The sequence below is a fragment of the Schistocerca serialis genome, chromosome 5 (genome assembly GCF_023864345.2).
Source record: "Schistocerca serialis cubense isolate TAMUIC-IGC-003099 chromosome 5, iqSchSeri2.2, whole genome shotgun sequence".
Lineage (NCBI taxonomy): Eukaryota > Metazoa > Arthropoda > Insecta > Orthoptera > Acrididae > Schistocerca > Schistocerca serialis.
In genome coordinates, this window is record NC_064642.1 from 512,062,682 (window position 1) to 512,077,093 (window position 14,412).

General features: G+C 41.9%; 1 protein-coding gene across 1 annotated transcript in view; it reads left to right on the plus strand.

Moving 5' to 3' along the window:
* LOC126482041 (trypsin alpha-3-like) overlaps nt 1-14,412 on the plus strand; it is a 117,271-nt gene that overhangs the window by 76,870 nt on the left and 25,989 nt on the right. Inside the window, exon 3 of the mRNA XM_050106014.1 lies at nt 11,859-12,000. Within this exon, the coding sequence (XP_049961971.1) occupies nt 11,859-12,000 (142 nt within the window). The remainder of the gene's footprint in view (nt 1-11,858; nt 12,001-14,412) is intronic.

The following is a 14,412-nucleotide window of genomic DNA, read 5'->3' on the forward strand; positions in this document are numbered from 1 at the left end:
AACAGGAGTCGATTTAGAAGATATAGGGGATCCAGTATTAGAATCAGAATTTAAAAGAGCTTTGGAACACTTAAGATCCAATAAGGCAAAAGGGATTGATAACATTCCATCAGAATTTCTAAAATCATTGGGAGAAGTGACAAAAAACAGCTGTTTACGTTGGTGTGTAGAATGTATGAGTCTGGCGAAATACCATCTGATTTTCGGAAAAGCATCATCCACACAATTCCGAAGACGGCAGTGCGAGAATTATCGCACAATCAGCTTAACAGCTCCTACATCCAAGTTGCCTACAAGAATAATATACAGAAGAATGGAAAAGAAAATTGACATCCTCAATCCTAGATGATGATCGGTATGGTTTTAGGAAAAGTAAAGTCACGGGAGAGGCAATTTTGACGTTGCGGTTAATAATGGAAGCAAGGATTTGTCGACGTGGAAAACACATTTAACAATGTAAAATGGTACAAGATGTTCGAAATTCTGAAAAATTAGGGGTAAGCTATAGGGAGAGACGGATCATATACAATATGTACAACGGCCAAGAGGGAATAATAAGAGTTGACGGCCATGAACGAAGTATTCGTATTAAAACGGGTATAAGAAAAGGATGTAGCCTTCCGCCCCTACTGTTCAGACTGTACATAGAGGAAGCAATGATGGAAATAAATGAAAGATTCAGGAGTGGAATTAAAATTTGTGGTGAAAGAATATCAGTGATACGATTTGTTGATGACATTGCTATCCTGAGTGAAAGTGAAGAGGAATTACTTGATCTGTTGAACGGAATGAACAATCTAATGAGTACACAGTATGGACTGAGAGTAAATCGAAGAGAGACGAAGGTAATGAGAAGCAGTAGAGATGAGAACATACAGAAGCTTAACATCAGGATTGATGGCCACGAAATAGATGAAGTTAAGGAATTCCGCTACCTAGGCAGTAAAATAACCAATGACGGACGGAGCAAGGAGGACATCAAAAGTCGACTAGCTATGGCAAAAAAGGCATTCCTGGACATGAGAAGTCTGCTACACTACTGGCCATTAAAATTGGTTCACCAAGAAGAAACGCAGATGATAAACGGGTAATCATTGGACAAATTCACTACTGGCCATTAAAATTGCTACACCACGAGGATGACGTGCCACAGACGCGAAATTTAACCGACAGGAAAAAGATATTGTGATATGCAAATGATTAGCTTTTCAGAGCATTCACACAAGGTTGACGCCGGTGGCGACACCTACAACGTGCTGACATGAGGAAAGTTTTCAACCGATTTCTCATACACAAATGGCGGTTGACCAGCGTTGCCCGGTGGAACGTTGTTGTGATGCCTCGTGTAAGGAGGAGAAATGAGTACCATCACGTTTCCGACTTTGATAAAGGTCGGATTGTAGCCTATCGCGACTGCGGTTAATCGTATCGCGACATTGCTGCTCGGGTTGGTCGAGATCCAATGACTGTTAGCAGAGTATGGAATCGGTGGGTTCAGGAGGGTAATACGGAACGCCGTGCTGGATCCCAACGGCCTGGTATCACTAGCAGTCGAGATGACAGACATCTTATCCGCATGGCTGTAACGGATCATCAGCCTTGTGTGAATGCTCTGAAAAGCTAATAATTTGCATATCACAGCATGTTCTTCTGTCGTTTAAATTTCGCGTCTGTAGCACGCAACTTCGTGACGTAGCAATTTTAATCGCCACTAGTATAATGTTAAATATCGGCCTTAATTTGAGGAGGAAATTTCGGAAAATTTATGTCTGGAGTACAGCAATGTATGGTAGTGAAACATGAACTGTGGGAAAACCGAAACAGAATAGAATCTAATTATTTGAGATGTGGTGATACAAACGAATGTCATAAATTAGGTGGACTGCTAAAGTAATGAATGAGAAGGATCATCGCAGAATCGGGGAGGAAAGGAGTATGAGGAAAGTACTGACAAGGAGAAGGGACAGTATGTTAGGACATTTGTTAAGACAAGAGGGAATGACTTCCATGGTATTAGAGGGTGCTGTAGAGGGTAAAAACTGTAGAGGAAGACAGAGATTGGAATACATCCAGCAAATAATTGAGGACGAAAGTTGCAAGTTCTACTCTGAGATGAAGAGGTTAGCACAGGAGAGGAATTCGTGGTGTGCCGCTAGAGGAGAATGTCCGGGTACAAGTTACTGTCATTTCGCGTATTACATGAGGCTTACCCATTATTCTGAATGGTCCTTGATAAAAATGCATAAAATTCTTTGTTGCGGTTGTAATTTTCTTGGATTTTTGTTTTGTTTTTGCTAATACTAGTTCACCAATGTTGAAACTAGTTGGGGCAGATGCCATCTTTCAGTAACTTTCTACAAGTATCTCTTAGTCCTCATTACTCTAATAGGCAGTTCCCATGCTTCATTACTTCTACGCACATAATTTCCAATGAAAGGCTCTGCGGTCACTCAAGAATCTGCTAAAGTTAGCATTAAGTGGCGCTGTTCGCATCAATCATTCCTTGATATTTAGTTAATAGGTCTGTGCCACCAGTCAGCATTTGGACAACTTGAACGCAACTAAACACGAATGATCTTTTATTATGTTGCCTATACCAGTTGATATCAAAGCTTCGTGCTGTACTGTTCTAGAAACTTGTCCAGTATCACCTATTATTCTTAAACCACTTATTTTAATGAGAATTAACTCTTTTTTTATTTGGAATAGTATCAAAGAATGCTTTGGACTAAGCGCTTGCTTCGCTGCCTCTATCAGTAAGACAATGCACTGTTATTCCTCAGATGTTAGTTTTTATAATAGGGTGAGTTATTGTAGTTTTTACAGGTTTCACATCGAAGTCTTCTAATAAATCTTTTTCAATCTGTCTCCAGCTAAAGTAATTTTATTTAGTTGCAAGTTCATTTATATTTAGATTCAAGGGGACATCAACCTCTACATCTGCAGCTGGCTTTTCCAATCTGTCGACCAATTTTAAATCAAAGCACTTGAAGATTTCTTCGTCTTACGTTTGCTGTACGTCACCTAAACTATTCTCTAGCTTTGAGCAACTGCATTCCTGCGCAACATTGCTGTCTATGATAGTGTGATCTGTTTGTACAGTTTGTGGTAAGTCAAAACATCTAATAAGTTTTATGTCATCCCTATTATTCCTACCCGCTTCATCTAGAATCTCCTTCTCCTGAAAACCTTAAAAAACTAACTGCACTTCCTCCACCGAAACTTCAGCCTTCAAATTGCCATCATTGGTGTAGATGTAAGCCTTTACTTAATCTTTTTCCTCATCTGATTCAAACCATTTAACTGGTTCATCTCTACTATCTGTAGTATTTTCTTTTTCCTTCTTGCTCCTTTTTTCCAGTGAATCAAAAATGCTGTCAACGGCATAATGAGAGTGGTATTTTTCTATTTCATCATCCCTGTTATCGGTCTGGTGCGCTGAGTGACTGTGATTTGTATCGTTGTTGCCGGTTGTGTTGACTGTTTCCGCCTGTTGAGCACCGTTTCCCTCATAGACGGGAGTTGATTTCTCACCGTAGCCTATTGAGTTCAGTCGATTCAGAAATAAATCACGTAGTATCTGCTCTCGGTCTTGTCTCAATAGTACATTATATTTCTGCCTTCTTCATAACAATTATTGTGAAAGCACGGTGGCTGTCTATCTCCTCTTACTCTACCATGGCTTTGACCATGACAATTAGGTCGTGTATTCTGAACTTCCATACCTCTAACGTTCACATTCTGACTCTCATTATTTCGCTTGTTTATACGACAGTTAGAGGAGCTATTATTATTCTGAACCTGCACCTCCAGCAGCTATTGTTTCCACTCGCTCCAGATATTCGATGAACGTACTCACGTTCTGTCTGGGTGCGGATATAAATAAATCTCGTCCTCTATTACCAAGGCAGCTTATCCTCTAGTTCTATGATCATCATTTCTGGTTCAATCTTTTCTGTCAGAAATTATAGCTAATCCACAACCAGGAGTAATCCTTTTACAGCTTCAAAGTTCTCTCTAAACACCGTTTTGTTTGTTACGTGAACAGTACTCACTAATAAACGCATTTTTAATTTCAGAAAGAGTTTTGCATCTAATTACTAAGTCAGCTGACTATCGCAAAGCACCTCCTGACAAATAACGTCTTATGACAGACATTTTCTCACGTTGGTAAAACATCCTCAAAATCATTCCAGAACTGTGAACCAAAACGTACAAATTGACAACATCCGATAAAAGCTGTGCCAGCTGAAGCACCGTGCTGTACAGTAGTATTACAAGAGCTACCATACGTTACTACATTTTCTATGTCAGCAACACTAGTATTTAGTTCGTCTACTAGTAGTTCTACTGCCTGGACTTTTTATCAAAATTCTCACATAATATTACACAGTCATATCCTCCTGAGAAGCATTTACGCGATTAGTTACTGCCTCAAACCGATTACAGCAATGTTTGGATTCATTGCCTAATCTTTTTCTGAGAACCTTCCTTCCACGAGAATATCTGCGTCTTTCAAATCTTTACGAACTTCACCAATTTCGGTTTTGAAAATACTATGCACTGTAGATAGTTGTTGCCCTGTTTTGACTTGCAATTCTTGGTGGGTAGAATTAATTTTATAGATCAAGTTGTTGAGTTTTGAGTTAATTTCATTCCTTAATTCTTTATTACTAGATGAATCTTACCATTTAACTACCTACTACTATATACCATCTTATAGTTGAGTAACTGCTTCCAGTTTGGTGCCTCTACATTGCCACTTGGCATTTCAACCGTTTTTAAAGGAGTTCCAGGCATTACATGACTTGGCTAAATTTCAGAAATATTGAACTCAGTTTCATCATGTGGTAACATCATTAATTCCACTTTTCCTTTTTCGATTTCAACCTCAATTACATCATCATTGGAAATTGGTCCTAACTTCGTAATAATATTGAAATATACCTCCGATTCTACTTTTGATAAACCACCTACGGATTTTGGATGTATTACGTATACAGAAACAACCTCCTTAATTTCATTTTCTAACTCTGAGGATTCATCGATAGATACTGGTTCCACCTCACATTTTTCATCATACTTTCCGGTAGATTTTAATAGCCTCTTAGATGCAATTAACAAATACTTTAAATACTATTGACTTAATTACTTGTCCTGAACGAGCGATGCCGGTGCCGTGTACCAGAAGATGCGATGCAAGACGCTGCGACGTAACGCAGGTAGCGACAGAAGATATGGTGGTGGGTGTAGCCTACTGCAGTAGCTCGAAGGGGACAAACGCACCGCTGAGCGCGCGCAATAGCTTACAGGAAACTTGCAGATCCACCCAGCTCCGAGACGATGTGCCGCCTTTGTCTAACCTGAGCGCCCGCGATAGCTGTAACGCAGTGTCGTCTTCTTATCTCCTTACGTCACGTTCACAGCTACTGTGGCTAACATTCACAGGTTAGCTTCCACACTCGCGAAAAAATCATAACACTGTTCTCCTGCTGCTATAGGCTTATCTCACTTCCTATGCCTGTTAGTTCCCACCGAGTTCTCTGTTTCGTACCTATCACTTTCACAGTTCAGTTTCTCAATGGATGCACCATAAATGGGGCGGCGAGTAATATTCAAATGGTCTTTACTTCGTTTTGTCATTATGGAAGGACCCTTAAACTGCCTCTGCGTGCTTTCCATCTAACTCGTCGTCAATAAGGGGCTGAAAACTATTTTTGCGGTCAGCCAAAAGACGATGGAGAAAACACTGACCATAATTTCCAGTCTGCAAGTCCACGTTACTCTTTGTGCTCACTGAAAGAAGATGTTCCCACGTGCGGTTTAGCCAGCGGGATGACGAACTGTGGCTATAAACAAAAGTTTTACTTTCCAACTGATCGATATACTCTGTAAAAGTTCACATGCACAGAATATAAGTCTTAGTGCTGTAACTACCATTCTTATCGGAAACAACACTACTAACCGTTCAGTGATGACCTCTACGGGAAGTTCCAAGTAAAATGGTCTATCGATCTGATTTCTAATCTCTAAAAGTTAATTCCTCCCCTTAAGAGTCGAAAATAATCTCGCCACTTGCCACGCGATTTTGTCAATGTTGCGGGCGGCACATAAACAGTTACTTACGTGAAATCCAAGCTGTCCAGGGCGGTGTACAGTCCTCGCATGCTTACTTGCTATTTTTACTGAAAGCGCATTCAAGTCCGCCCAGCTCTGGCGTCATCCGAGACACGACGCGCGCGGGCATTTGACCGACGCGGAGAGTTTGATATCTCGGTGCGACATGTGTCCTACTACTAGGTCTTTCGATGTATTTATGCAGGGGCGCAGTGAACCGCCAAACAGATCATCTGTCACCAACCGCCATAGGCGCAGGTATTGGTATGTACATGGCACCCTTTCTCGGATACGTATTAATTGATAGCTCTGTCGCTTAACAATTTACGATCTGTTAATTTTTATATAAATAGTGTTAAGCTTGTTTGAGTTACTGAAAAAGCTTTAGTTATACTGCATTGAAACTTGACAGGCTAGAATTTTTAGAACATAACTGACAGTAGAGCATGGCCTCTGAATTGCCTCTTTAAAGATTTCTTGTAACCTTTTTTTATTTACAATAGACACTTGAAACTTGGTACGGCAATATTATTTAACGAAAGTAATTGAGTGCTATAAATAGAACAGCCTTTTAAAAATACAAATGATACTTAATCTACCATGGGTAATTACGATTTCGTCCAAAATTTGGTTTTTAGTAAATAACTTGAAAACTGATAAAGGTAGCTTAGTGGTGACGTATATTTAAGGTTTTATATGCAACTGAGGCGACATAGGTATTTTCAGCTTTCTGAGTCTGATATTTAGCGGCTTCAGTTTTTCGTAAGAAGGCCGATTTTAACTAAATTATGGCTCTGATCAAGTTGAGACCTGTAACTTTTAATTGTGACATACAATTACGTTTTCTGATCAGTTCTTAACTTTCTTGTTTTATTATATAGTGTCCCTTATTTCTTCGGATCGTTTAGTTTGACTAACACATTCATTTAAACATTCTGAGACTTTAGAGTGTTAACATTAACATACTTAAGCATACACTGCCGAAGTTTGGAAAAGTTATTTTAACTTTTAATTTCACTCTTGAATCTTGGTGCAAACCTTTGTATTTTAAGTACAGGTGTGTTATGACAACGTGGCGCAGGTATTAGTGAACTGAGCTACGCGCTGGCACACTCGCCGGCTTCTGTTCCTCTTACAGTGATACAGCGTTTGTTTCGCCACAAGTTATGGTCCCGATAATGGTGGCATGTAAGCGGAAAGTGGAACCTGAAATGTCGCATTGCGTACCGTTCATTTGCAGTCCCCACCTGTTAGCCATATGGGCTCTGCGCTGCCGAAATGTGCTTTGTCTTAGTAGGTGGCAATAGCTGCAATCGGTTTTGGTACTGAGTGCACTCAATGTGTCCCTATCTTACGGAAAAAATCGGTTTCACTTGTAAAAATCTCCCTGTGAGATTTAATTACTGGGTTCTCGAAGAGAAACATAGTATATTCGCGTTACTCATGTACGGTGCGTAGTCGCTTTGCGGGGCGAATAGTGAATTGTCCAGCTCAGGAGTGCAATAACTCCATAGTGGAGAGTAGTACCTTCTCAAATCTCTCATCATCTTAAGTGACTGAACTGACCTAGGAAATGTCCGTTATAAGGAATCTCCAACCTTGAAGTTACACCCCAAAGAGTGTCACACATATAGTCAGTCTTTCACAACCAACTTACAAAATACCTTCTTATCTACTTCTGCACTAACATTTAAAACACAGTAATTGATCTGAATTAGACACGCTACTGTTGCATTGATAGTACTCTAACCTGCTACCTACAAGCAAATACTTCCTGTGAACCTTTCACACAGAAATAACACATCGTAAGTATAACCGTAGCACGTAATTGCTAATTACATACAGACATTCAGTTCGTGAAACCACCTTATGCTCTTAAGATGGATGCATGTTGGAACAATCTCAGCTACGCTCTGTGTAATTGGCTTATTTATACCTTTCTGGATTCTACTTCCTTTACCCAGTCCTCTTCGTCCTTTGGAAGGAGCTGCCGACAATTGAGGCAGTGTTTCTGGATCACCATGAAAGTGGTCGATTTTGCTCATATGGACAGCAGTGATCTGGATAGGGAGTTTATCATTAACGGCGGATGTCTTTTAGACTACCTAATAGGATCTTTAGTACCGCGGAATCAACTTCTTAATTTTCCCTTCCGGAACTTGAGGGTTAAGTAGCACAACTTACTGCTTGATATGATGTTTGCGGAATTTTGTTTGTTTATTGTGAGCGTTTTCCTGTGTTCCTAGTCTTCGAGTTCATTTTTTCAGCGTCATGTCATATCTCCTCTAGCCATTTAGTAATGTCCTGAAGAGATGATACATCCTCCCCTGGAGTACGTTGACATAATTCTAAGGGGGAAGGCATTTATCTTTCAAATGTACCTCGAAGGGTGAAAGACCCGCGTCTTCATGGAGTTTTGAATTATACAACCTCACGATATGTTTTCATAGCGTGTCCCAGTTGTTTCGGCTACAATTCACATAATGACTTAGTATTTTGCACAATGTCCTATGCTCTCTCTCTGTTGTTGACCGTTCTCTCGCGAGTGAAGGGTGCTTGTTCGCAACTTCTTAACGCGCAATAGTCGACATAGCTGTTTGAACAGTTCATGTTTCAAGTTCTTGACTTGGTCTGTTGTTATTGATTCTGATGTGATGAATTTAAGTACGAAACAGTTACCGAAAGTGTGATGCACTGTGTCTGCCTGTGGGTTTGGTGTGGCGATCATGGTCAAGTAAAACGGAACGTGATCGCTTATGTTTAGTACATATTAGTTTCCTGCTGGTGTTGAGCGAAAGGGCCAAGAAAGTCGAGGTCAGATAATTAGGAACGTTTCTCTGGGTCAGGCTGTCTTGGCAATGATATTCGTTGGCGACTCAGTTCGGCTCTTTGAACGCAAGGGATTCAGTTTTTTACGAAGTGCTCAAAGTAGCGTTTCCTCTGTGGCAGTCAGTAATTTTCCGCAACCCGGCGGTCCGTGGTTCGTCGTCTGCTGCGCCCAGCTAAGATGAAATTATGGGCTCGCTTCAACACTTCGTTCCGTAAACAGGTTGGTACTGCACCGTGTTCGCTTGTAAAGCACTCCGTCATCAGAGCTGAACTTCACGTTTTCTACTCATCGCTGACAACTGGATTGGCGCCCGGAGCTCTGCGCCTCTCTCCAGGTTAATTCTTATGTATTCTATGAGATGTACTTTGCGTGTTAATCCGTCAGCGTTCCCCAGGTTATACAATAACACAGAATCCAATGTGCCAAGCGTTAGGGCAAAGAGGGTTAGCCTACTAGTTGGATACTTTAATCGTAGAAGACATTTTAGAGAGGCGTGATCTGTTGTGTCCTGAGAACACCTGCCATGCAGATAGCAACATAAACATGTGACGGTGCCATAGATGCGACGACGACCGACACATGCTATGCGTCATCGGATGGTCCAGCTGGATGACTCGCTGATGGGCTGGTTCTGCTGGTTTAAATCTGAGAGCTGCGGAAGGCGCCCAGTATCGACGTAGCGTTGAAACACCTGGAGCTGGGTCGATGACCTGGTGTGGCATAATAGATAGACCGGCCGCTTATGCGACGAGAGAAAACGCAACGTCCCTCACGTGGAAGCGCCAGTGTTTGCTGACACTGCGGACCTGGCAGCGCGCTGGCCGATGTTTGAGGCGTTGCAGTGGGGCATTTAACTGGCTCTGACTAAAAGGCTAACGAGGAAGTACGTTTGATGAACACGAGCAGAGTTTGACTGTTTAGGCTCATGGAGCCAGTTCGAGAATGCTATTCCACACAAGCGACTTTTTTTTTTCGCCTACACTCTCCTCTATTTTTCAGACATTAGTTACCTGTCTTTCCTACAGGCGCTTGGTGAGACGTTTAAAAAGAAATTTACACCTAGGGATGATGGAAATTGTTTGTTTTTTCTTTAAAAATAAGTTCTACATTGACAGTCCTCTGTAGCAGTGACAGATTTCTTAATCTCACTGCTATACTAAAATTTCAAAGAAAAAACTCTTTCCATTACCGATAATTAGTAAGATTTTTCAAAGCTTTTAGTGAGAGCACAAAGAACTACTTCTATTCTCTTGTTGTAGCTTCAATAAAAGTGCACTGTCCGTTAGACTGAAAAGAACTAAAATATAAAATTTCTTTAAGTTTTAGTTTGAAACTGAAATCAGTTATTCCATAATTTACAAGTTATATCAATTTCCACCGGGAAATGTTGGACTTACATACAAAAAATTATACTTACTTTTATACTGACACTTCAACAACGAAAAAAATAATAAATTCAGCAATACGTAGGTAAAGTTCTTGGATTTTACTGTGAAAATAGTTGAAAATTATTAAAGGTGGTGAAAATTTTTATGTAAGCATCTCAGAGGGAAACACACATCTCTGTGTAATACGAATAAGAGTATCCTATTAATAAAGCCATACGAGGGCGACATGAGTTACATAAAATGTAACACATTTGCCCTCTATACTTGGATTGTGTCGCTGCTGTTTGTTTCACTTGGGCGTTAAACTGGCGCAACTATTAGTGTTCCACTAATATGTTGATATAAATGGTACATGACTGAATGACTATTCTTGCTGTATAAATGTCGCTAATTTGGTTCCGTGATATGATAAGTACAAGTGTTTAATTATACTTATCTGATACTAACAACGACTTCGCTCGCACAATTGCTGTCAGTTCTGAGTGATCTGTTACGTGCATAGCTTAGAAGAGGTCGAGTGCATAATACATGGTGCTTGAAAACTAGAGTAAGACAAACACGATACTGGTAAGGCTTGTAGTTTGTGACTATAGTGAATAATATATTTTGGAAAACTGATCTGTTTGTGCACGTTTAGCGTAAATATCGTTATGGTGCTGTGGCAGTCTATCTGGATGATTCTTTCCATCAGCAGCATTTAAGTCATTCGCAGTCGTACAATTAGCTACGAAAATTTCTCTTATGAAATAGTAGAATAGCAAAATACGTGAAATATTCTACACAACGAAACCTCTGTGTCAGATACCAAACAGCTTCCGTAAGAATGTTTGTTTTTGTGGTGTCACCGCCAGACACCACACTTGCTAGGTGGTAGCCTTTAAATCGGCCGCGGTCCGTTAGTATACGTCAGACCCGCATGTCGCCACTATCAGTGATTGCAGACCGAGCGCCGCCACACGGCAGGTCTAGTCTAGAGAGACTCCCTAGCACTCGCCCCAGTTGTACAGCCGACTTTGCTAGCGATGGTTCACTGGCCACATATGCTCTCATTTGCAGAGACGACAGTTTAGCATAGCCTTCAGCTACCTCATTTGCTACGACGTAGCAAGGCGCCATATTCAGTTACTATTGATATTGATATTGTGAATCATGTACCGTCAAGAGCGACGTTCATCATTAATGGATTAAATTTAAGTATCAAACTAATTACGTCCGCTTTCTAAATTCTCATTCCTTGTCATGTTCCAGACCTGACGTGAGTATAGTCCTTCCCTCCTCACCCCAACCTGCGTGAGCTAAAACGCGTGCATTTCGGCCTCCTCTAGTAACGCGGTGTTGGCTCTTCAGCTAACCCAACAGTTTTAACCGTCTCTTGAGGCGTCGCTAATCTCTGTACGTCTTAAAAGATGTAAAGAAACTATCAACATTAATGTGACTGGAAAATCTGTTTAAATTTTCGTTTTTGGAACCGTCAAACAATCCTTTAGCAGCATAGAGATGGAGACGACTGCTTTTTATTTCAGGTACACCGTGGAGGCAATCTACGTCCACGCCGGCACCACCCAGTCAAGCGCCGACTCTGGCGTGGTGGTGTCAGTAACCGACGTGATCGTTCACGACAGCTTCGATGAGATGGCCTACACGAACGACATCGCCCTGCTCAAGGTAAACTCTACCCTTTCCATAGCCCTCTTTCGTTCCTGGGATACAGTATACTGTTAGCAATTATTCTTCCTCACAGGTTTATTTTTATTGTTTCTAAGTTAAAAAAAACTGCAGCACCAAGAAGGAGTTGTGCAACAGAAATGAAAAGTAGCAGGCGTGTTTCTACATCTCGAAGATGATGTCTAATTAGATTCCGCGCCAGCCGAATGAGGGTTGCGCTGGTTGCACCACTTTGAGGATGCAAATTAGTTTTGCTTTAAATATAAACTGAAACGGTCATGAGCGTTAGTTACCTTTGAGATGGACATGATGAGTTGATGTTAGTGAAGGGGGCCTTTGAGGCTACAAAGACGCAATTGCGAACCTCTCACAGGTCGCATGAGATTCTGTAATAGGACTACGATAAGCTGAATGTTCCTTCTGCGATATTGCAGAAAGACTTGGCAGTAATGTACCCACTGTACATGAAGCTACCAGCAATGATCAGGAGAATGTAACGTAACAGAAGACCGGACTTCGCGCGTACTCGTGGCACTATCCAGGGAAAAGAACATTGTTTGACTTACGGTTAATACGCGTCTTGCTGCACCTGCAGCAGCAATTTGATCAGAAATTGGCATCACAGTGACAAAGCAAACTGTTACAAATCGGTTACTTCGAAGACAACATCGAGCCACATGCCCTGTATCGTACATTCCACTGGCCCCAAACCACCCCCTTTGGCGACTTCAGTGGCGTCAAGCGAGAGGTCACTGGAGGACAGGACGGAGTTCCGCTGTGTTTTCTGATGAAAACTGGCTGTGGAGACCAGTTGAGGACCTGCACCCAACCTGTCTGTGTGCTAGACCCACTGGACCCACACTCTGAGTTATGGTCTGAGGTGCGATTTCATATGAGAACAGGATAACGCACGACAACATACTGCTGTTGTAATCCAATGTCCTCTGCATTATATATACATTTTGGCATGGCTTTGCTACGGTCGCAGGTTCGAATCCTGCCTCGGGCATGGATGTGTGTGATGTCCTTAGGTTAGTTAGGTTTAAGTAGTTCTAAGTCCTAGGGGACTGATGACCACTGATGTTAAGTCCCATAGTGCTCAGAGCCATTTGGCATGGCTTGCTTGATCGTGTCATCTGTCTCCAATCGAGCACATATGGAACATCATCGGTCTATAGCTCCAGTGTCATCCACAACCAGCATTAACCGTCCCGGTACTGACCGACCAAATGCAACAGGCATGGAACTCCATCCCACAAGCTGACATCTGGCACCCGTACAACACAATGCATGCACGTTCGAATGGATGCAGTCAACATTCTGGCGGTTACACCGGTTATTAATGTACCAGCATTTCACATTTGTGATGGCTTTTCTTCCGCTTACATTAAGGTGCAATCTAGCAATGTTACATAGACAAATGTATTCCAGAAACTTGATACACGAAATTAATTATTTTTTGGTATCGCGTTTCTTTCCGTCAGTGTGATAGCATTACTGTTGTGGTTGTTTGGACCACTACTTAATAGTATGTACTGTGGCATTCTTTTCAATACTAATTTTGTCTTAATTTAGAATTCTTAAGACTTAATACGCATCGTCTATGCAACGTGATCTAGGCGTTGGAGCCTTACGTTGCATATCCAGCAGTCGTCATTTGTGGATTAGATCACAGAAAATGAAGGAATATGAAACTTCCTGGCAGATTAAAACTGTGTGCCCGACCGAGACTCGAACTCGGGGCTTTGCCTTTCGCGGGCAAGTGCTCTACCATCTGAGCCACCGAAACACGACTCAGGCCCGGTACTCACTGCTTTACTTCTGCCAGTATCTCGTCTCCTACCTTCCAAACTTTACAGAAGCTCTCCTGCGAACCTTGCAGAACTGGCACTCCTGAAAGAAAGGATATAGCGGAGACACGGCTTAGCCACAGCCTGGGGGATGTTTCCAGAATGAGATTTTCACTCTGCAGCGGAGTGTGCGCTGATATGAAACTTCCTGGCAGATTGAAACTGTGTGCCCGACCGAGACTCGAACTCGGCACCTTTGCCTTTTCGGGCAAGCGCTCTACCATCTGAGCTACCGAAGCACGACTCACGCCCGGTACTCACAGCTGTACTTCTGCCAGTATCTCGTCTCCTACCTTCCAAACTTTACAGAAGCTCTCCTGCGAACCTTGCAGAACTGGCACTCCTGAAAGAAAGGATATAGCGGAGACATGGCTTAGCCACAGCCTGGGGGATGTTTCCAGAATGCGATTTTCACTCTGCAGCGGAATGTGGCTAAGCCATGTCTCCGCTATATCCTTTCTTTCAGGAGTGCCAGTTCTGAAAGGTTCGCAGGAGAGCTTCTGTAAAGTTTGGACGGTAGGAGACGAGATACTGGCAGAAGTAAAGCTGTGAGTACCGGGCG